General features: G+C 63.8%; 1 protein-coding gene and 1 pseudogene across 1 annotated transcript in view; one reads left to right on the forward strand and one right to left on the reverse strand.

Annotated features, from left to right (window-relative positions):
• LOC134757056 (mitochondrial proton/calcium exchanger protein-like) overlaps positions 1-4,458 on the forward strand; it is a gene marked incomplete at its 5' end in the record, with an annotated part of 33,790 nt that extends 29,332 nt beyond the window's left edge. Inside the window, 4 exon segments of the mRNA XM_063697650.1 lie at positions 491-678; positions 1,610-1,748; positions 2,839-2,936; positions 2,938-4,458. Of these exon segments, the coding sequence (XP_063553720.1) occupies positions 491-678; positions 1,610-1,748; positions 2,839-2,936; positions 2,938-3,103 (591 nt within the window).
• Positions 4,459-10,187: 5,729 nt separating this feature from the next.
• Positions 10,188-22,210, reverse strand: LOC129531464 (fibroblast growth factor receptor 3-like; annotated as a pseudogene).
• Between the last annotated feature and the right edge of the window lie 1,216 nt (positions 22,211-23,426).

The raw sequence follows: 23,426 nt of genomic DNA on the forward strand, positions 1-23,426 counted from the left end.
ATTTTTTGTTTGAATTTTGGTAGAGATAAAGTCTTGCTATGTTGCCTGGGCTGGTTTTGAACTCCTGTCCTCAAGTGATCCTCCTGCCTTGGCCTCCCAAAGTTCTGGGATTACAGGCATGAGTCACTGTGCCCAACCAGATTCTTTTTTTTTTTTTTTTGAGACAGAGTCTCGCTCTGTTGCCCAGGCTGGAGTGCGTTGGCATGGTCTTGGCTCACTGCAGCCTCTGCCTCCTGGGTTCAAGCGATTCTCCTGCCTCAGCCTCCCAAGTTACTGGATTACAGGTGCCTGCCATCATGCCCAGCTAATTTTTGTATTTTTAGTACAGGCGAGGTTTCACCACATTGGCCAGGCTGGTCTCGAACTCCTAACCTCAGGTGATCTGCCTGCCTTGGCCTTGCAAAGTACTGGGATTACAGGCGTGAGCCACTACACCTGACCCCCTTTTTCTTTTAAGACAAACTTTTTACAACCAAAATAATTTTATTAGGACTTGCAGGAGATCAAGAAGGAACTTTCAAAGACTGGTGAAGAAAAATACGTGGAAGAATCTAAAGCCAGTAAGAGATTGACAAAAAGGGTGCAGCAGATGATCGGGCAGATTGACGGCTTGATCTCGCAGCTGGAGATGGACCAGCAGGCTGGCAAGCTGGCCCCGGCCAACGGCATGCCCACGGGGTGAGTGGGGTGGCGGGCGCGAGAGAGGGATCGGAGACTCACATAGGGAGGCTGGTCCCTTTGCTGGATCTGAGCTGGGCCCTTCTGGCTCCAAAGGGCACATTGTAGCCTCTGCCTGGCTGCCTCTCCACCTTTGACCAGCAGTCCCAGCCAGGAACCCTCTGGCATGTCAGTCTCTGCCTCTCCGAGAGCAGTTCGTCCCTTCCTGGCCCCTCTTCCTCTTCCCACAGCCCCCTCTCCTCCCGCTCCAACCTCCGCCTCTCTTGGCTTCTGTTTCCTCTAATTACCAGGCTCTCTCTTGCCTCTCCCTCTTCCTGACCCCACCCACGCTCAGTAATGACACCAGCTCGGGCAGTCGGCCTTCTCCGTGCCCGACATGTCCCAGATTCCTGCGCAGCAGTGGCTGAGGGAGCTGCCGTTTTGTGAGTCCCTTCTGGGCGAATGAAACAGCTGTTGGGTGACAGCTGGTGCCCTGCAGGTTCCAAATCTCCACCCCCACACCCACAGTGTTGTAGGTGGGCTGCACGTGGCACCCTGCTCATGCTCTCGTCCCTGCTCTTGGAGGCCCTCATCTGCCCAGGGCACCACAGCCCCCATGATCATGAAAGTATTGCCAAGTGGCCACAGGCCTGAGGAAAACAGCCCAGCAGCCATGGCCCCAGAGGGGTGGCCACTGAGGGGCAGACATGCCCGTGGAAACCCTGGACCTGGTGGTGTTTCTGTGTTTGTGTCCACGCTGGCCCTGGGAGCTCTTGGCAGTGTATGCAGGATGGGATCATACCTTGGGGGTCCGTGCTGGAGGTTGCCTGGCTCACGCGGAGCCGCCTGTGTCAGTGCTGACCACTTGCAGCCACAGGTGTGGGCAGCGAGGTCCCGTGTAGCAGGACGCGTGCCCGTGGCCACATGCAGGCCACATGCAGTTCTTCCACAGGGAGAACGTCATCAGTGTCGCTGAGCTCATCAACGCCATGAAGCAAGTCAAGCACATTCCCGAAAGCAAGCTCACCAGCCTGGCCGCAGCACTGGATGAAAACAAGGATGGCAAGGTCAACATTGACGACCTCGTCAAGGTGGGCCTCGCTGGGGACCACGCAGGCCATCCGCCACCTGCTCTGGAGTGGGGTGGGGCAGGGGGACTGTTCATTGCATGTCCGGCACCCTCCTGGGCAACTACCCTCTCCTGTCAGGGGTTTGGGTCTGTCACTGCGACTGCTCCTTTAAGCCGCTGCTCTCATTTGAAACATCAGAAGTGAGAAATTATTGAAGTTACAACTCAAGTGTTGAGACAGAAAACGCACCTAGTGGCTACGCATGTCACTGGACCCCGCCCCCAGCTGGTGGCACTGGGGCGCCGGGGGGGGAGCGGCAGACACCTCTCAGGGGCCCCCGAGGCGGAGAGGTGACTGCACAGGGAGCCTGGGGGCACTTCACACCTGCCGGGCCCCCCCGAAGCTGAGAGGCAACTACACAGGGGAGCCAGGGGGCAGCTTGGGCACCGCCCCGAGGCTGAGAGGTGACTGCTGGGCTGAGCTCCCAAGTGCAGCCACTCAGGTTCCAGGGTAGCCCCGGAGACCCTGGCCCAGGATCCAGTCTCTGAAGGGAAGGCAGGGCTCTAGCCTGAGTGCGCACACCAATTTTCCCGATCACTGACATCTCTGAGGGGAAGCTGCCTCGTGGCTCCCGGTGCATGCATCAGGTTAGTGATTTTCCAGACGTCTAACAGAAGTGTTGGCTGGTTTCTTGCAGTTCAGTTTGGAAGCAAGGATCATGTATCTACTGCACACTGCCCTTCCCTTCCCTGCTAGTCTGGGTGGCAGAGTGGGGACAAGGTCCCTGCATGTCACCCCACTCTGCCCTGGGAAGCCATGGCCCAGGTTCCCGGCCAGAGCAGGAACTCGACCCTGGCAGCCCCGTTGTGCCGTCTGCCACCTGTCAAGGCAGCCCCCTGGCTCCTTTGTCCTCCCACTCTGAGCCCCTTCCCCAGGGTCTGTGGCACCCCTTGGGGGAATTGGTGCTCTGAGGACCCCGGGGCCCGCAGGCAGTGATTGCGTGCATGCTGCTGCCACCCCAGCCGGGGCGGCTGACGGCGCTGGCCCCGCCTCCGCCTCACTGTGCCGTAGGGCGCAGCCACCTGAGCCTCTCCCTTTCCCACGTGTGTAGGTGATGGAGCTGGTGGACAAAGAAGATGTTCACATCTCCACCAGCCGGGTGGCTGAGATTGTAGCAACACTGGAAAAAGAGGAGAAGGTGGAGGAGAAGGAAGGCAGAGAAGGAGGTCGCAGAGGTGAAGCTAGAACCACTGGCCTGGGCACCTGTCCTCCTGCTGTGCCGCCACCCTGGCAAGGGCCGTGAGGGCGATTGCTTTGTGGTGATTCTCAGTGGCTCATCTAATATTTTGGCTGGAATAAATCAGAGACTTCCATAACCAAGTAAATTTTAATTTTCATCATTCCACGGAGATTCAGTCTGTCTGGAATCCAGGAACCCCTCTACAGAATCGTGTCTGGATCCACGCTGTGGTGTGGCTGCCACGGCCTCCTGGCTCCAGAGGCAGCTGGGCCGGGCCAAGGCAGGAAGGCGCCCCCACGTGTGTGGCCTCACGTCTTAGCATCTGACTGTGCTGCCCTGTCCCCAGGGAAGAGAATGAGGACCACGTGGACTCCGCCCACACAGAGCTGGCTGCTGTGCCCACCCTCAGGGGCGTCAGGAGACACAGCCTGGCCTCCTCAGGGCTGAAGATGTCTCCATTCACCTGTGGACCTTGATTTCTAGATTTCAGTGTCAATAGACCTGTCTTCCTGCACACTTTCAGTTGGATGTGGGTCAGTGTGGAGACGGAGGTGTCTGCCATCTCTGTGGCCTCTGGAGAGTGACGTCTCCCTGCTGGGAGTGCTGGTTCTCACGTGCGGTTTCCCTTGTGTATTGGAGCTCTTTCTCGGCTTTCTATTTCCCCCAGTTCTTTAAGCAGTCAATTGGCACAGAGTTTCCCATGCTGGTCTGCCTGCCCCAAGAGCCGCGCGACTCCGACGCAGCCCTGGCCATGGGGCTCCCTTGGGTGGTGCTTGGGCTGCGTGCCACGGGGGCTGCAGTGGATTCACTGTGTCAGGGATGAGCCTGGCTTGGGGGTTGGTGGGGCTCTGAAGCGCATTTGGGGTTCTTTGTAGCTTCTAATGTGAGGTTTGGGTCCAGTGCGCCCACAGCAGCATGCCCTTCTCACCCCTTGCGGTGTTGCAGGCTCAGGCCCCTGGGCTCCTTCAGCAAGCAGGCTAGTCAGTGAGGCATGAGGATCCGGCACAGGGCATCCCCTGGGGCTTCAAGGGCAATACCCCCGTGCTTAGGGTTTGCCCTGTGCCCTCTGGGTGGGGCGGCCTCCCCGCACTCGGCACTCGGCAGCATGGCCAGGCTGGCCAGGGCGTGGGCCTGTGGTGTCCTGTGGCACCTCCACCCTCCTGCCCAGCCAGCTGTGTCACACTCATCTTTTTAAGGTCAGGTTGGTTCCTGGCAAAAATGTCCCTCCAGGGGCCTCCAAGCATAGGATTTGGAAGACAGGAACGGCACAGGCGTCCAGGAAAGCAGCTGTGCTCAGACGATGCCTTCTCCATTACTTGAAGCTTCTTTCTGTTCAGCCATTAAAGAAACTTGACAAAATAGGAACAGGAGATATTTCTCAATTGTAAACCTTTGTGCAGGGACAGTTGGCTTCCAGAGGCTTTCAGATTGCAGTTATTTGCGAAGTTGGTTTTAGATCCTTAACTAATATTTATGAATCCTCTCACCCTGTGTAAGTAGCCTGGTGCTCGTTTGTCCAAGTGTACTTACCCTCGAGAACAAGCCTTGCAGTTGCCAGGTGTGTGCAGACGCCTCTCCTGTGAGCCGCGTCGCGGGCCCAGTCAGCTGCCCCGGCTCTCGTCCTCGTCCTCACCGCCTTGGCTGAGCACTGTTGACGTGAACAGCCACTGCCACAGGCAGCCCATCCCACCGTCCCCTCTGCCCTGGACTCCGCGTGGCCTCCGAAAGCCAGCTTGCCCTCCGGGTGCTGCAGGGGCTTGGCAGGTGGGGAAGGCTCTGGTGGGTGCCTTTGGTGGCTTCCGTGACATCAGCCGTGCTCTGATGCAGGCTTGCTCCCTCGTCATCCTCCCTCATCGTTCTGTGTGCATTTTTCTCTATGTCCTGACCTTTCTTCTTGCACCTAAAAGTGGTGTCTGGGTGCAAATGTAAGCAGTGGTGGATCCAGAAATAAGAGCTTTGTGTAATAAGCTTCTTAAAACAGTCCTTTCTTACACCTGCCCAGGGCCAGACCCTCGCTCTTGGCCTTTTTCAGGAGCTAGGACACCTGCGCCTGGTGAAAATGAAACGAATTCCTGATTTAGGAATTCAGTATTACCTCCTCACTCCGGCTAAGCACTCACTTTTTTTTTTTTTTTTGATACGGAGTCTCGCTCTGTCACCCAGGCTGGAGTGCAGTGGTGCGATCTCGGCTCACTGCAACCTCCACCTCCCGGGTTCAAGTGGTTCTTCTGCCTCAGCCTCCTGAGTAATTGGGATTACAGGCATGCACCACCATACCCAGCTAATTTTTTTTTTTTTTTTTTTTTGAGACAGAGTCTTGCTCTGTCTCCCAGGCTGGAGTGCAGTGGCGTGATCTCGGCTCACTGCCAGCTCCGCTTCCTGGGTTCACGCCATTCTCCTGCTTCAGCCTCCTGAGTAGCCAGGACTACAAGCACCCGCCACCACACCTGGCTAATTTTTTTTGTATTTTTATTAGAGACAGTGTTTTACCGTGTTAGCCAGGGTGGTCTCGATCTCCTGACCTCGTGATCCGCTCACCTCGGCCTCCCAAAGTGCTGGGATTATGGGCAAGTTTTTATTAGAGACGGGGTTTCATCATGTTGGCCAGGCTGGTCTTCTACTCCTGACCTCAGGTGATCCACCCGCCTCAGCCTCCCAAAGTGCTGGGATTACAGGCGTGAGCCACCACGCCCGGCCTGAACTCTCAGTTCTAATGCAGGGATTCAGGAATTGGGCTTTCAGACTCCTTCTGCAGTGTCACAATCCAGACTTTTTTAAAATGAAGGGCACCCCGCAGTGGCTCGCAGTGGGTCCCGGTGCTGGCAGGAGCGTGCTGGCGAGCCGGCTCTGTCTTTGTAAATCCTCCAGGGGTCCTAGGGCTGACTCCACCGGACAGCCCGTCCTGGGCCGTGTTAAGCACCTTTTGTAGAAATCGTATTTTTATTAAAACATCAAATCTGTGTTCCTGTAACAGTGCAGAGTAATAATATTTCTGAACCGTTGGGCACGCAGGAGCAAGTGGAAGCCGGCAGAGCTGTCCACGTGGCTGCAGGGGCTGGACCTTGGGGCGCGTGTGGCTGTGAGGCCAGTTCCAGAAGGAGCCTCACCATCCCTGGGGGTTTGAGTGCTGGGCCGCCCTCCATGGGTTCAGCCCTTGGCTTCACACTTCCCGCTCTGCAGGATGAGCCTGCAGGGTCAGGAGACCCACGTCCCCAGGTCCTGTGACAGCGTGAGCTGCTCATGGAACAGTGTGGGACGTTCTCCAGGCCAGTGGCCCTGCCACCTGGTCATGCTCTCCCTGCTCTGGGGACCTCAGTGACTTCTTGGGAGTCCTGGGGTTAGGGGCTGGGACCCTGGCCGAGGTGTCACCCAGGAGGGCCAGCTCTTCTGAAAGACTCCTCAGGCAGCTGAGGGGAAAGAGCACCGAGTACTGCCCTAGGGAGTCCTGGATGAGGCAGGGCCTTCAGCCTGCAGTCCAGCCCACAGGCAGGGCCCAGACGCCCTGAGGGACGTGTGATGGCCTGGGGCCATGGAGGGCAGCCCCCAGCCCGGACCTCTGGGTGCCTACCTGCCTCAGCGTGGCCCGGCTGCAGTAGTGCGTGGATGGTTCCAGCGCCAGGATAGCAGTGTGGTGTCTTGGCTCCCGACCCTTCTCAGTGGACAGAAGCCATCCCTTAGGTGCTCTGCCCACACTGGGACCAGGCCCTGTGGGCACCTCACGGGCTTCTCTGCGGCCCTGGCTGCTGGTTTGTTCACACTGAGGGTCCTCCCTCGGGGCCTCCCTTGACCCCTAGGCCCTAATTAATCAGACAAAATGATGGACCCACAGCTGGGGTGGGAGGTGCTCACTCATGGGGACAGCATCCCAAAGAGCTGTGAACAAAGCAGGTGCCCTTGGTGACCCCAGGAGCCACCAGTTGTGTCCTGGAAGCCGGGCCTCCCATGAGACACGTCCCCCTCAGAAAGCCATCAGCAGACAGCAAGGGCAGGGACCCTGCCAGCCTAGAGCACACCCAACCACTAGAGGGCACCCTGGTGGTGGAGGTTCAGTTGTGCTGACAGCTGGGGTCTCTCATGGGCTCACCTTCTTATGGGACAGGGGGAGGCAGCCAGGGAGCCCCTGATGGGGCAGCTTCAAGGACTGTGCCCTGCCATCTGGGGTCGCTAAGGAAGCACTCTGAGGAGGAGGGGGCTGGCCCACCAGCGCCCTCATGGGCCACTGTTCTCCCGGTGGCCCAGCCCTTTGGTCCCCAGCACCCATTCAGGATCCCACTGTGCCCACCAGAGGTCCACCAGAGCCCTGACGGGAGAGGGGCCTTAGGTTGTAGCAGGGACACTGCCCAGCCAGCGCTAGGGGGCGCTCCCGGCCTGCGCTTCGAGCCCCATGCTCTGCCTGCCTTGGTGTGGATGCTGGAACTGCCTGCCTGTTGGCCTGGTCCTCCCACTGCCCTGCGGGCCTCAGCCTTCAGGCCCATGTGGGCCTCCCCATCCTGCCACTGTCACCAGGCATCCCATGGCCAGGCCTGCCTCTGGGGCTCAGCATGGGGTTTCTGGGCAAGTGGGGGCATTAGGGATGCAGTCCCTTGTGAGGCTACTTCCACCAGGCCTGCGCCCACACGTACTTCCCTGAATGGGGTTGAGTTAAACCCTTGCCTGCCCAGGAAATGGGCCAGGAACGCCCCCTGACCTGAAAGGTGAGTTTGTAGCCAGAGTATTTTAGAAGCTAGAGTTCATGCAGCTCATGGTTGGGAAACCCTGCTCTTGAGCCAGCAGAGGGGAGGAGAGACAAGGAGGATGGCAGAGGGGAGAAGAGCAGAGGGAGGACAGCAGAGAAGAGCAGAGGGAGGACAGCAGAGAGGACAGCAAAGGTGGGGAGAGCAGAGGGGATGGGGGGAGGAGAGCAAAGGGAGGACGACAGAGGTGGGACAGCAGAGATGGGAAAAGCAGAGGGGAGGATAGCAGAAGGGAGGACAGCAAAGAGGGTGGTGGGGAGTCAGGAGAGATGGTACACCCCCTCCAGGAAGCCTTCCCAGACTTGTTCTCACCATGTTGTCCTCCCACCCTGCTAGGGCTATGAACTTGGGCAAGGGCCTGGTTCCATCTCTGGGTTCTCAGCACCCCCATCAGCACCTCATCTGCCCAAAGGTGCTTTATCACTGTGGGGGACCCTGATGGAGCCCAAGGCAGTGGGGGCACTGGTTGCCCGGCCTGGGAGGGCAGAGAGCTGATCTGGAGGAGAGTGACCGCCTGTGTAGCCCCCAGGGCCCCATGAGGGCTTTGCTTACTTTTGGCTCCATAGGGGGATGCCCAGAAAGCTCCCCAGCTGACTGGGAAGGCGGATGCCAGGAGTGGGGTGATGAGGGAAGGTCTGCCTCAGAGCTAGTGAGACAGGACCCTCCCCACCACCACCACCACCTCAGGAACCCACAAGCTGGGAGCATCCAGGGCAGTGCACCCCCCAGGCACCCTGCTCCCTTCCGCCAGGCCCCTCCCATAAACACTCCTTGCTCTTGGGGCTCCCAGCCCACCAGTGATTTTCGGTGATGCTGCCAGCATCCATCCCGCGCAACTGGGACCACCTGGCAAAGTGGCCCCTCCCTCCCCTATCCCAGAAGAACTGGAGACAGAAAGCACAGGGCCAGGTTAGCAACCAAGTGTCTTTATTTTTCGGAAAGTTCGTCGCTGGGTTAACAAAATCGCACCTGCCGGTTTGGGTGACGCCTCTGGCCACCATGCACTGGGCCCCAAGAAGAGACCACCCTGAGCCATGGCCCTGCAGGCAAGCAAGGGACAGCTGCCCGGACTCAGGGCCCAGTAACAGTACAGAACGAACCAACTGAATTCACAGCTTCCCTCCAAACTTTGAAAGGTAGCAGTCCAGGCTATAAAACTCTAGAAGCATTGCATAAGAAGTGTTAAGTCTACAGCAAATACATCTTGTAAAAACTCAATAAATTATATATATAGATATAAACTTGTAACATCTAATAACATCGGAACCTGCACGCAGGGCCGGCCCCTCCCTGGAAACCGTCTCCCTGCCTGGGACACACAGCAATTAGAAGAATTTGTATGAAAATACCAGCTTGCTTTGAAGTCCAAAAAATAAATCTCCTAAAGGAAAATCCTATAGAAATCTAATTCTCCTGAAAAAGGACAAAGGAAATAAAATATCTTCACTGGAATCACCTCCAACTATTAACAACCTTTTAGGCTTGGAGGGGATCCTCCAGCTCCGGGGCAGGCTGGACGTACATTCTTGGCCGTCCCTCTATTGGCGGGATAAACCTTCTCGGTTGTCAGTAAGTTAAAAATTAAAACTCTCCGCCATGTGGCTGGCTAAATGCTGGAAGTGTTGGGGTGTAGGAACAAGAGTGCCAGGGGCCCATAAATAGCTTTACAAATATACAGGTCCAGTTTTAAAACAAAACTGCGGTGCCAGAAAAGGCCCTGGTCCTCTGCTTGCATGGGTGAGACCCCCTGGGGCCTCCCTCCCCACCCGCCCCGCCCAGGGCCGTGCCTGCCTCCTGTGCCCCCAGGGTCGCAGGCCTCCGTTGTACCAGCCTTTTCCTCTTCCATATATTTTATATATATGTATGTATATATACCATATACACAGCATCTATTTATAGAAATATACACTAGTTTCCGGAATAAACCTTTTGCATAAAAGGTAAAGGCTCCCATCTTCAGGTACCCGTAATTTCAGTCTCTGAGGGGCAGGGTGGGAACTGGGAAAGCCTGGAGGTGGGGAGGTGGTGCCACTAACACCCCAGGCACAAGGTGCTGGACATGTGGGGCTTCCCTGCAGGCTCAGCTTTGGGTGTGGGAGGGGCCGAGGCCCACCCTGTGATGTCCCGTGGTGCAAAGGCAGAGGCCGGAGCCATGTCGGGCCCAGCTCCCTGCCCCACGGGGGTCCCACCGGGTGGGCCCACTTACATTCTGCACTGGGTCCACCCAGAACAAAGGCCCCTCGGTGCTGCAGCACCAGTCAGGAGGCCGTTGCACAGCAGCGGGGACACTCAGGGTACCTCTGCACCTGGAGACAAGATGCACACGCACACAGGCACACGCAGATGTGCACACACACACACACACACATGCACACGCACAGACCAAAGCTCTGTGTAGCCGTCTCTCCATCTGCACTGAGTCTCATGCCGGGGAGTGGCTGTGCACCAGCAGCAGGGTGGGCTGCTAGGGACCCCCTCACATTGTTGGGGACCAGTGGCCCTTCACGTCCGCGGGCCCCCACTGCTGGGTGGGGCCGGGGGCAGCAGGCCGTGGGCAAACACGGAGTCGTCCCGAGGAGCTGGAGCTGGAGCTGGGGGTGTCCTGGCCACCCGGGGAGTACTGCTCGAAAGGCGCCGACAGGTCCAGGTACTCCTGCTGGCGGGAGGCGGGGTGAGCGCTGTGCCACCGAGCCCCTCTTCGCACAGCCGCCTCTGTGCCCCAGAAGGCCCGCCCCACACGTCAGCACTCTGGGGGGCAGGATGGCCGGGGACGGCAGGGGGAGGGGCATAGGCGGGCGGCACCAGGCCAGAGCCAGCCAGCACTCACGTCGGCGGACGTCACGGTAAGGACACGGTCCAGGTCCTCCACCAGCTGCTTGAAGGTGGGCCTCTGCGAGGGCGCGGCTTGCCAGCAGTCCCGCATGATCATGTACCTGCGGGCAGGGCGCTCAGGAGTGAGCCCCGCCGCTTCCCACCTTATTCGGGAACAGCCTGAAGGGCTGCCGGTCCCTCCCCCGCCCAGCCCCGGAGGGACCCCCACCCCTGAGGACCCAGTGGAGGGCCAGGGATGCCACTCACAGGTCGTGTGTGCAGTTGGCGGGCTTGTCCATGCGGTGGCCCTCCTTCAGCAGCTTGAAGAGCTCCTCCACAGGGATGCCGGGGTACGGGGAGCCCCCCAGCGTGAAGATCTCCCAGAGCAGGACCCCAAAGGACCAGCTGCAGGGGAAGGTGAGGTCAGGCTGTCCTGAGACTCCCAGGACAGACACCTGGGCGGGCACCAGGGGAATAGGCCAGGGCTGCACTGCTGCCCCCAGGGAGGGGTAGAAACCACACCCAAGAGCTCCAGGGCACAGGCCTGGGGGCTGCAGCTGGGGTCCTGGCTCTGCCCAGTTCCCGCTTCCACCCCTGAAGCCTGAGGTCTGGAGGACACGTACACGTCACTCTGGTGAGTGTAGACTTGGTCAAACAAGGCCTCAGGCGCCATCCACTTCACGGGCAGCCGGCCCTGGGAGAGTGTGGGAAGGCGGTGTTGGCACCAGGCGTCCTCCTGGCATGACCCCCACCCCCTCACCCCAGGGCCGGGCTCACATTGGTTGTCTTCTTGTAGTAGTCGAGGTTGTGCACGTCCCGGGCCAGCCCGAAGTCTGCGATCTTCATCACGTTGTCCTCGGTCACCAGCACATTGCGGGCAGCCAGGTCCCTGTGGATGCACTGGGGAAGGGGTGGGAGGCAGGGCTGAAGTTTCTCCACCTCTCCCCGCTGCTCCCAGCATCTCAGGGCAGGGCCCAGCCTACTCCACCCACACCTGCCACCCTGCTCACCTTCTGGGAGGCCAGGTACTCCATGCCCTGGGCCACCTGGTAGGCAAAGGACACCAGGTCCTTGAAGGTGAGCCGCTCCTCGGGCGGCCTGCAGGTGTTGAAGGAGTAGTCCAGGCCCGGGGGCCGCCGCGCCCGCAGGAACTCCCGCAGGTTACCCTTGGCCGCGTACTCCACCAGCACGTACAGGGGCCCTGGGGACACGGGCTCCTCAGAGGGGCTGCCAGGCCCAGGAGGGCCGCCCACCCGGCACCACCGCCGCTACCACACCTACCGCCCTGCGTGCAGGCGCCCAGCAGGTTGATGATGTTTTTGTGTTTCCCGATCATCTTCATCATCTCCATCTCAGACACCAGGTCCGACAGGTCCTCGTCAGTGGCATCGTCTGTGCAAGGAGCGGGGGCCTGTGTCAGGCGGCGGCGGCGCCCCCGGCCCCGCTCTGCACCCCTGGCCGCCCCCCCAGCCCCGCTCTGCACCCCTGGCCGCCCCCCCAGCCCCGCTCTGCACCCCTGGCCGCCCCCTCCTCACCTTTCAGCATCTTCACGGCTACGGTGACAGGCTTGGCGGCCCGGTCCTTGTCAATGCCGATGGCCTCCGCCATGACCACCTGGCCGAAGCAGCCCTCCCCAAGGGGCTTGCCCAGGGTCAGCCTGGCAGTGGAGGCAGAGGGGCCATGAGTGTGCAAACTCGCCCACTCTCAGCCCACCACGGTCCCCACCCCAGCCTGGCCCAGAGCCACCACCTCCAGGAAGCCCTCCATGCTCCCCCTACAGCCTGCTCATAAGGACGAAGAGCGTCACCCACAGCCTCCCGCCCTTGCTGCCCCTCCAGACAGGGCACCTTGAGAGGGGCAGTCCCTGCCATGCACCCAGTCCCAGGAGCATCTCCATAGAACCCCAGCCACACCCAACATCCGCCACATCACTGACGGCCCCTAAACCCAGCCAGGCCTCTGACTGGTGGCTGTTTCACCCCCACCACCAAGCCCCCTACAGCCAACGCTGGCCCTCAGCACCACTGACCGGGCCCGAGACAGCTCCCATTTGGGGTCAGCAGGCAGCTCGAGCTCGGAGACACTGGCCAGCGTGGGGCCCTCCCCTGAGGACAGCCTTGCGATGCGCACCAGTGATGTGTTGGAGCTCATGGACGCGCTGGACTCCAGGGACACCTGCTTGGGTAAGCAGGGGCAGGTTGGCGCCGCGTGGGCGACAGGGCTTGGAGGTACAGCCGGGGGTCAGTGCTGGGCCAGAAGGGGGGGCGTTGACTTCCACCAGCATTGAATGAAGATTTTTAGAATGTTTCGTGCCCCAAAGTACCCTAGGCTCTACATGGTGAGCACAGACAAGGAGAGGGGAGCCCGCCTGGCTGCAGAGAGGACTCACAGCCCAGGACCAGCGTGGGCCGAGGGGGGGGCTCCAGGAGGCCTGGTGGGCAGGCAGCTCAGAACCTGGTATCTACTTTCTGTTACCTGTCGCTTGAGCGGGAAGCGGGAGATCTTGTGCACGGTGGGGGAGCCCAGGCCTTTCTTGGGGGGGCTGCGCAGGCGGCAGAGGATCACAGCCGCCACCACCAGGATGAACAGGAAGAAGCCCACCCCGTAGCTGAGGATGCATGCATACACACTGCCCGCCTCGTCAGGCTCCACCAGCTCCTCCTCGGCTGCAAAGACATGGGCGTTGAGGCCTGGCCTGGCCCCCACCCCCCGACGGGGCTCCCATGGATGCCCCTGGCCCAGAGCCACAGGCACCACTGGGAGCGGGAGGGGGCTCAGAACCTCAGCACCCGCCTTGTCTGGAGGGTCTCGCAGTCAGTAACGCCAGTGAGTCTAGAGGGCCAGACCCTGGAGAGGAGGAGCCCAGCAGAGCCAGCCAGTCCCACACCGCCACCAGGCGCCCGGGAGACACCAGAGCCACAGGAGGGGCCTTTTGGGGACCCAGATGGGAAGTGGGCTCGAGGGGGCTGAGGGGGCCCCTCTGGGACCAGGACCGGGCCAGGCCAACTTTGTCCCCACACTGGGCACAGGGCCAGGAGTGAGGGCTCAAGGAGCGGGATGGCCATAAGTCACAGGATTCCCGTCCGTCCTGGCAGCTTTGGCGTGTCCCGAGCCAGCGTCCTCCAGACAGTGCGGAGCAACAGGAGCAGCAGAAGCCGGTACCTGGCAGCACCACCAGCCACGCAGAGTGATGAGAAAACCCAATAGAATTGCCCGCCAGGCAGGTGTACTCCCCGGCGTCCTCAAAGGTGACGTTGTGCAAGGAGAGAACCTCTAGCTCCTTGTCGGTGGTGTTAGCGCCCGCCGTCTACAAAGAGAGAGCAAAGCAATAGGCGAGCGCCAGCACCGCCCTGCGGCCACTGCACAGAGTCCACACGGCAGGATCCAGCCGCTGCAAGGAAAACGCCGCCACCACCAACTCCTCAGCCACCGCCAACTTGGTCACCGCCACGCGGCCGAGGGCCCTCCGCCTGGTACACCGGTACTGAGCCCGAAGCCAGGCCCCTCCACCGGCGAGTCCTCTGTCACAGGTGAGCGGCAGGCGGGCAGGCAGCATGCGGGTTAGCGCAGAGCCGGGCAGGTGCAGGTGGAGGATGGACACAGGGACACACAGGCTGCAGAAGCGAGCAGGCAGCGGGCGAGGGTGGAGAGAGGCGCAAAGGGGTGCTCACAGATGGCACGGAGCCGGCCCGGTGGGCACCGGGCACCTCCTGTGGGGGTCGCAGGCGTGCGGGAAGGGTCGGCGCAGGCCACGGGGCTCGAAGCGGGTGGTCACCGTGGAGGCTGGAGCTGCCAGCCTTGCCGAGGCGGCCCCGAGTGGAGCGCGAGCCAGGGGCGGGAGCGAGCAGGGCTGGGCGTGCGGGGCGTGCAGGGCGTGCGGACAGGGCCTTGGAGCTGGAGCTCTTGTGCCGGCCGGCATGGGACAGAGTCGTTACCTGCTCGGGGCCCGTGAACGCTCAGCCAAAAGGCCTTCTCGGCCACGCCTATGAAATTGGTGGCTCGACAGAGGTACTCGCGCCCCCGTCCCGCTCCGACACATTGGCCAGGCGGAGGCGCACGTCGGCCTCCACACTCTCACTGATCCAGGACTGCGGGGACAAGAGACCTGGCTCAGGCACGCCCCTGAGGCAGCCCCGCCGGGCACGAGGCAGGATGTGGGAGACCCCCAAGGTACAGATCGAGGCTGGGCTGCGTCAGCCCCAAAGGCTGCCTGGAGGAGGCGTGGAGGCACTTCGAGGTGGCTGTGGTTTCACAGGATGCACGTCTCTGCCTCCACCCCAACAACCCAGCCCAGACCCTCAGACAACCTCTGGTCACTGGCCTGCCCTCCCCCGGGCTCTTGCAGAACCTGTACCCTGGACAGGGCCCGAGGCGGCCTCTCTGGGCGGGGTCGGGACTCCACCCTCGCCCTGCGCCTGCTCCCCGCCCCCACGAGACCGTCTTCTCTCTGAACAGATGTTTCTCTTTGGGCTTTGAGTGTCGCAACCGTCCCAATTCAGTGGCCCCCACCCGGCAGCCATGGGAACAAAGCTAAGGGCTTCAGGAGGCGGGCAGACAGTGAGCTTGGGCCCCACTGCACACAGCTGACGAGAGCCAATCGGCCAGGTCGGGGCTCAGCCACCGCCTCTGAGGTCCAGAGGGGGCCTGGAGGGCTTGGCCACACTGCCCTGTCCTGGGGCACCACTGCTGCCCAAGCCGCACCCACCCCCAAGAAGCCCGTGGGCAGCTCCATGTCAGGGACTTCAGTGGCTGAGGTTGGCCCTCTGCAGACACGGAAACGGGTCCTAACGCAGCTGCCTATGGCCCTGAGGTGTGGGGTGGCTGAGACGTGGCCCCACAAGCAACCCCACAGCTTCTGCCCCCGAAGCTCCAGCCCCTAGACCCAAATCCTCACGCAACCCCCAGCCAAGGGGCACCCTTGGGGCCAGCCCAGGAGCCCCAGCGGCGGCACCCACGTGCACACGGTGGCCCACCTTGAGCACGGTAACGTAGGGTGTGCCGTCCGGGCCCACCTTGCTGCCGTTCACCTCCACGTGCTTGAGCCACTGGATGTGGGGCTGTGCGTCACTGTACACCTTGCAGTGGAACTCCACGTCACTGCCCAGCACCGCCGTCTGGTTGGCCGGCAGCCCCGCCTGCAGGATGGGCCGGTGCCGGGAGCGCTCTGTGGGGGCAGATGACGCTCAGGGGCCACCCCCTCCCTCACCACCACCGCCACTGCCGCCCCCGCCCCCGCGCTGCCCCAGGGCCCTCACCCAGCACGTCCAGCGTGTACGTCTGCCGGATGCTGCCAAACTTGTTCTCCACGACGCAGGTGTAGTTGCCGCGGTCCGAGGGCACCACGCTTTCCATGACCAGGCTCCACTGCTGATGCCGCAGCTGCACCGGGACGCGGGCGGGCGAGTGAGCGGAGGCAGCGACCACCGCCGCCTGCCAGGCCCAGAGCCACCCCGCCGCGCCCACCTTGATGCCTCCGATGCGGTGCTCGCCGCGGAACTCCCTGCCGTTCTTCAGCCAGGAGATGGAGGGAGTGGGGTTGCCGGCGGCCGGGCAGCGGAAGCGGACCGTGTTGGCGGCCGGCACGGCCAGCAGCTTCTTGTCCATCCGCTCGGGCCGTGTCCAGTAAGGGGCCCCTGCGGGCCGAGGTGCGTGTGAAGGCCATGACCCGAGTGGGAGCAGAGGCCCCTCTGAACAACCCCCTCCCCAGAGCTGCCCCTGCCCACCCCCAGCCTCAGTTTCCCATCCTGTGTAGGAAGAGGGCGGGATGAGGTTCCCAGGAGCCTCCACATCTTGTCCCCTCCCCAGGGCTTTCTCAGAGCTGGGCCGTGTGTCCCCTCCCCTCCCCTCCAGGGTGCTCTGTCCGGACCTGTGAAGTCACAGGGCACAGGGCATTGTCCAGGGGAGCCCACCTGCCCAGAGAGGCGTGCCAGGGCCAGGCCCACCAACGGGGAGACTGAAGACCCAGGGGGCAGGCCCATCTAGTGGACAAGCCAGGACCTGGGAGCAGTTTACCAGGAGAGGAGCCCAGTCGCCTGCAGAGCCAGGAGCCTTGGAGGCAGCCGGGCAGCATGGGCCCACGGGAATCAAGACCCTACACCACCCTCTGCAGAGCTCCAAGTCTGGCGGGCACCCAGAGACGGTGGCACCCTGGAGGCCCTGCCTCCTCCCATCTCGATGTCCAGGGCTCCCACCACCCCTCTCACAGCCCAACTGGTTTTTCTCCTTCCTCAGGGCTGGTGCTGCCTTCCTGCCGGGACTCCAGGCAAGGATGGGCTGGCATTCCCCAGGAGGGAAGCAGCCCTCCCCTCAGTGAGCTCACTGCCAGCCCTCTCCAGGGACATGCCCATCAGGGGCACTGAGGCCCAGCAATCAGCAATGTGGACAGAGGCTGGAAAGAGGCACCCCACGGTGCTGAGCTCCCTCCCAGGCCTCCTGAAGACCCCCAGGGTGAGTTCCCCCAGCTCAGTTTCTCTCATGGACTCAGCCTCCCCTCCTCACCTGCTCACCCCACTGGCCCAGGGACCCAGCCCACACACCATCAGTCCGCAAGTCGTAACTGCCCCCCGTGTCTGTGCCACGATGACCCTCATCACCTGCACGCACTCCCCTCAGAGCTCCCTCCAAAACCAGAAGCCCCACCTCCCCGCCCTACAACTTGGCAAAGTCCACCTGCCACCGTTCCAGGTCGGGACGCCAGGCATCGTCCCCGACTGCTCTCTCACAGCCGCAGCCCACCAACCAGCCACCCTCCTGCCAGCCACCCTGCCCGCCACTGGTTGTGGCAGGCGTCCCGGCGCCCTCACCCCGGGTCCATCCACCCCACGGCGGCCACCTGAGTGCCCCGCCCTGCTGCGCTCATGTCTGCGGGGTCCATCTCACCTATAGCCAACACCAGAGCCCCACAGGCCAGCCCTGGCCTCCTCCTGCTCCTGGAACCCCCAGGGCCCTGTGCCTCGGTCTCCCCATCAGCAACACGGTGTCCCCTTGCACCCAGCCCTGCCACCAGGGTCGGGCATCTACAGCCATGTCAGTGGCCCAGCCCCTCCTGCATCCTGAGGGGACCGGACCTTCGGGGTGACCCCAGGGAGGTTGTTCCGGGGCCTCAGTCCCTCAGCTGCCTGTGGAGGGCAGGGCTTGGCGGTGGCAGCGGGCCCCACCCCGGCTGGCCTGAACCCTGGACCCTGCTGCCACCTGTGTCCACACCTGTGTCCTCAGCCTCGTCGTCCCCGTCTTCGTCATCCCCCGAGGATGGAGCGCCTGCAAGGCAGAGACGGCCGCATCCGATGTCCAACCTGCCCCAGGAAGCCCCCAGGTGCTCCTCCCAGATGGGGCAGGGTCCCCCATTTGGGCAGCACTTCCTGGGGGTGCCCTCCTCTCCACCAATGACCACAGAGACCCCCAGCCGCTCCTGACCCACGCAGGGACTCAGGGAGCCCGGCACTCGGCTCCTTTCTGTAGCTGGCGTGGCCCCAGAGCTCACCTGTCACCCGCACACTGAAGTGGCACAGTACACGCTGCGTGAGCCGCTGCCGGCAGCTGTAGGCCCCGGAGTCCTCGTGGGAGGCATTCAGCACCTGCAGCCGCTGGGGCCCCACCAGGACACGCTCCGAGGGCACCAGCCCTGTGCCATCCTTGACCCAGACAGTGGGCCCCATGGGACCACCCCCGGGCGGGGGACAGCTCAGCTCCACAGCATCCCCGCTGCCGAAGACCAACTGCTCCTGCTGGCCGGGCTCTGGGCCCGGGACTTCTGTGGGCAAGATGGGCGACCATGAGGCAGGCACCCCCAAACCCGGCACCATTTACAGACACAGCAGTGGAGGCCTTGGCGGCCCTGAGTGAGGAAGGCTCTGACCCAGATCCAGGGTCCCACCAGACCAGGGGCTGGAAACTGTGTCCCAAAAGGGCCAAAGGTCTCTATCTTCAGCCTTGCCAATCAGTCTGTCCCAAGGACTCCGGTCTGCCTCGGTGTGACAGCCGCCTTCCCCACACAACCTGCAGCCAACCCCACAGCGGTGGCCCCATGATGCTTCACTTATGGACATGGAGAAATCAAATCTCAAAGTGTCACAAAGTGTGACTCTTCGTTCTTTTAATTTGTTCAATTGCTTGGAAACATAAAATCCATGCTTGTCTCACAGGCGGCACCACAACGGGCAGGTGCTGCGGGCAAAGGGGACAGGCTGCCCTTTGCTGGCCTCTGACTGAAATGGAGCTCAGAGGGGGTGCCAGGGTTGGCCAGCCAGCCCCCTCGTGGTGCAGATTCACCCCAGGAGGGGTCCGTCCTCAGTAGCCCCCGCACCCCATATGGGCCTGAAAAGCAGTTCAAATGGACAGCCAGGGAACAGAACAGGCGAGAAGGAAGGAGGTGCAGTGTCACGTGGCCGTGTGGACAGATCTGGGGGGCGATGCGCGGGTTCACCGGGCAGAGCACAGGCCGGAGCAGCACAAGGGGGCCGGGGCGGGGGTGGGGGCTCCCTGGGGTGGGCAAGGTTCTGTATCCTGCAGCTCCTGTGGAAGCTCCACACAGCGGTCATGACGGAAAACACACCGAGAAGAGCAAAGTACAAACACGGCGCTGGGTCCGGCCAAGTGGGTCTCACAGGCCGGGGAGTGGGGAGGCCCAGGCGGGCCCTCAAGGGGGCCGGGGGGTGGAGTCCTGCTGCCTGCAGGGGGACTGGGGCCCCCTCACAGAGGACGACCAGGCTGGGGGCAGGAAGCTGTGAGAGCCAGGGCAGGTCAGCAGCCCTGGCCCCTCCCTGGGGGCTGAGAAGCTGGGGTGGGGGCCCACCCAGAGGGGCAGATGTGCAGGTGGCCCCTGGGTCCCTCCCCAGTAGCTGCCCAGCTCCCCAGAGCCACCAAAGCCTGTGACCCAAGGACACACCATGGGCACGGCTGGGGGGACAATCGCCCCTAGGCCTCCCTGCCAGGGCCAGACAATGCATGCAGGCGGGCGTCCTGGGCTTGGGGCCGGGACGGGGGTGGGTGGTCCCCCAGGCAGCCTCCTTCTTCAGACCCAGCTGGGCGGGTTGCGCCATCACTTGTCATTCTGCAGACGCGTGGCCTAGATTTGGGGGCCCAGCTGCCCACTCTGGCCACACCAGTCCCTGGCTGCCTGGCCAGGCCCTCTTCTGCCCAACCCACCTGATCCAGCCGCACGCGCCCAGTGCCCAGGATGACCCTGCCAGCCAGAAGGGCCCACACTCATCCCCTGAAGCATCCGAGGGAGCCCTCGCCCCACAGGGACCCACAGCTCAAGGACTGCCCCTGTGGGGACCCCGCAGTCAGGGGGGCTCCTGGCCTGACCTCCAGCCCTCCGGTCCTGGCCAGTGTCTTGTGGGGACCACCCAGAGCTGGGAGCTGCTCGAGGCCCCCCAGAAGGCCGAGAACAGGCTGGTCATGGCAGCCTCAGCTGCAGGCCCTGGCCCAAGGGCAACAGCCGGTTGGTTCCGGTTTGGTCTGAGTGGCGACAACAGGTCAAGCCATCCACACAAGTATTTGCTTCAGCCTGGTCCAGCACGGGGGGACGGGGGACACAGCAGCCCCAGGCCAGCCACACCGGTGGCCATCTGCCCGTGTGTGGTGGGGAGGGTGCAGCCCTGACCGCCCCCCCACTGCCTGCCTGCTAGGTGCCAGCAGAGGCCAGGGCACCCCAGCAGGGGCTGGGTGGCGAGCACCAGGTGAAGGACAGTGTGACACGGGGCATGAGTGGGCACTATAAGTTCAGGGTCTGACTCCCACTGGGAAGTCAGCAGTTGGGTGGAGCCCCCATACCCGACCCAGCTGCCAGGCATGGGGAGAGCTATAGCCCCCCAGCAGCCCTAGGAAGGGTTCTTTCTTTCTTGATCAACAAAAGGGAGGCCCCACTGACACCACACAGACACTGGTGCCCAAACACGTTGGAGACAAAACTCCTGCTGTACCCGAGGCGGGGTAGGAGGCAACGCGTCCCACCTCCCACCCTTCTATGGATCTCACAACACGTGCTCCCGCTGGCGCCCCAACCCCACACAGTGCCGACCTCAACTTGGGCTCCACATGCCAACGACAGCCCTCTGCTGTGTCCCAGAGGGGCTGTGCTGGACCTGGGGGGCGTTTCCTAGTCCCAGAGTCTCCACAACTCTGCCACTCACTGGTCCTGTACCTCAGTTTCCCCCACTGTGGCACAAAGTAAAAATCCCACCCCACAGGCCCAGGAGCTCAGGGGGTCTAGGAGAGGCCTCGCAGCCTGGCCGCCGCCCTTCCCCGGGGCTGGCTGGCATTCGCGGGCCGTAAGGAGTAATATCTTTATCTGAATGAGAATGCGAAAGCCAAGCTCCCCCCGCGGCCGCCCCTCCGGCACCCCTGGAAGCGGGGCCGCCCGAGCAGGCGCTAAAAGCGCGCGCTGACCTCCCGACGACCCCTGTTCACGCCGCTGAATGACACGCACATTCAAGCGCCGGGCCACTTTCATTCATAAAAAAAATGACATTGTTCCGGGAGGCTGCAGCCGCCGACGAAGAAAGGGGCGCGGGGGCGCGGGCGGGGCGGCCATCTGCCTCGGCCCTCCAGGCGCCCTCCCCGGCCCGCCGCGCCCGCAGTCGCTCACACCTCCCCGCGAGCCGCCATCAATGCTCGGTCTGTGGCCGCGTCGAGGTACAAAGAAGCGGCTGCTCGGGCCTGGGCCCGGGTGGGGCGCGAGCTCACCGGGCCAAGGCCTCCCTCCGCGCGGCCGCCGGGCTGGGCTGTGCGCGCCCCCCTCGCCCGTCCGGAGCCGGCAGCGGGTGTACGCGGCGGCGGCACCGGAGCTCTCGGCCCGGCCCACGAGGAACCGCGGCGCGTGTGCAGGTCCGGCCGGGCGCCCCTTCCCCTCCCCTCGCCCCGCGGGACCTCCCTTCAGACCCTCGACGTCCCGCGGGACCTGGACCGCCAGCCCAGTCTAGGGCCCGCGACGCTGGGACACGCGCCCCTCGCTTGCCTGGAGCTCGGCGCGCACCCACGGGGAAGCGCCCTCGGCCCCCAGGCAGGGGCAGGGTCGGCAGCGGGGACGCTGGAGGCTGCTGCCTCTTCGGGCGGGCAGGGGCCGGGCTTCGCTGACGCGCACTCCCACCCTCAGAAGTCCGGCTTCTCGCCTTGGCCAAAGCTGGCCACAAACTGGGGCCCGGGGGAGGGGGACGCCAACAATGGGAACTTTCCGTCTGCGCAGAACCCGAATAACAACAGCGGGAATCGTGGAAATGGGGCCCCCCGCGCCCTCCCGACAGGCCAGGGCTAGGGAGCCGCAAGGGATCGGGGCTGCGGACGCCAACCCCCAGCCTGGCTCCCCGTGGTGGCCTCGCACTTGGAGGGTATCTGCGGCTCCGGGCGCCCCATAAGTCGCCGCGCTAGCTCTGGCCGCGCTCTCCGGCAAGGAGGCAGCGGAATCCGGGCTCTAACCCCGGGGCGTCACTCACACCCGGCGGCCCCTCCGACCCGGGGCCGGTTCCCGTCCCCAACGCCTCTGCCCGCACGGGCCGGCCTCTCCCGTGCCTAGTGGGTCCCTTCTTACCTGCCGCTCGCCCCACGACGCGCTGCTCCGTCCCCAAGGACTCCGAGGAGGCGCCGGCCACGATGGCCACGGCCACGCAGAGCGCGAGGGCGCAGGCAGGGGCGCCCATGGCGGGGGCGGGGGCCGCGGCGTCCTCAGGCAGCGCGCGCGGGCATGCTGCCCCCCACGGCCCGGCGCGGGCACCGGCGGGAGGCGGGCGCCGCTCAGCAGACTGCAGGAGAAGGAAGGCAGCTCGTTAGAGGGGCGGACAGGGACGAAAGCGGCGGTGGCCGGCTCCTGCGTCCCGACGCCTCCGACCCCCAGCCGCCCCGCCTGCCGCCGCCGCCGCCCAGGGCTCCCGGGCCGCCTGGCGCCGGCCGCCTCCTCCCCGCCGCGGTCCCTCCCTCCTCCCCCTTCCCTCCCTGGCTGCTGCAGAGCCTTCCCAGGGCGGCGGCGGCGGCAAACTTTCCCGCGCGGGAAGCCCGCGCCCCGGCCCGGCCCGCTGCAGGCACCTCTGTGGTTCCGCGACAGCCGCGCCCCGACCCCTCCGCGAGCACCGTTGGATCCCTCCGCGCGCCTGCCCGGCCCCAAGCACCGACCGGGCGAGCGCCGGAGCCCGGCTCGCTACGCGCGGCTCCCGCTCCGGCTCGCTGTCCGCGGGCCCAGCTCCCGCCCCGTCCCTCCGGCCGGCGGCCCGCCGGTGCGTCCGTGCGACCGGCAGAGCAGGACCGCGCGGCGCCAGCTGCCCGCGACGCCGCCGCCACCGCGCACTGAGCCTGCGCTGCCCCGCGCGCCGCAGCCAGTGGGGGACGGTCCGCGCCCCGCCCCAGCCCCGCCCCAGCCCCGCCCCGGCCCCGCCCCGGCCCCGCCCCGCTCCCGCCCGGTCCCCGCCCGGCTCGCGGGGGCGCAGGGCACGCCCCCTCGGGGCGGAGCGGGGCATCCGAGGGGGCGTGGCCGGGCGGGGGCGCCCGGCGGTCTCGAGGGCGTGGGATCCGGGGCAGGCGGGCTAGGCCCCCAATCGCACCGCGGGGCGGCCCAGGGGGCGGCGGGCACGGGGCGCACCGAGGGCGAGGGCAGGCCTGTGTTTGCACAGCGCGCAGCTCGGGTCCCCTGGGGCTGTGCTCAGGAGCTCAGAGGGGAGGTCTCGGCGGGGGTCGGGATGTCAGGAGGCTTCGCCGAGATGCCGCGGAGCTGAACCCTGTGTGGTGTGAGCGGCAATTCCTCAGGTGGAGGAGGGCAGGACGGCATTCCAGGCTGAGCCTCCCGTGTGCGCGGCAGGTCTGGGGCAGCCCGGCGCGGCCTGCGTACCTGACTGGCGAGGTGCAGAGGCTGCTTTGACTGACCTGGGGCCGCATGCAGCTAAGCCGCCTGAGAGCCCCGCCCTAGGGGCCTCTACCCCCCGCTCCCCA

The sequence above is a fragment of the Gorilla gorilla genome, chromosome 14 (genome assembly GCF_029281585.2).
Source record: "Gorilla gorilla gorilla isolate KB3781 chromosome 14, NHGRI_mGorGor1-v2.1_pri, whole genome shotgun sequence".
Classification (NCBI taxonomy): Eukaryota; Metazoa; Chordata; class Mammalia; order Primates; family Hominidae; genus Gorilla; species Gorilla gorilla.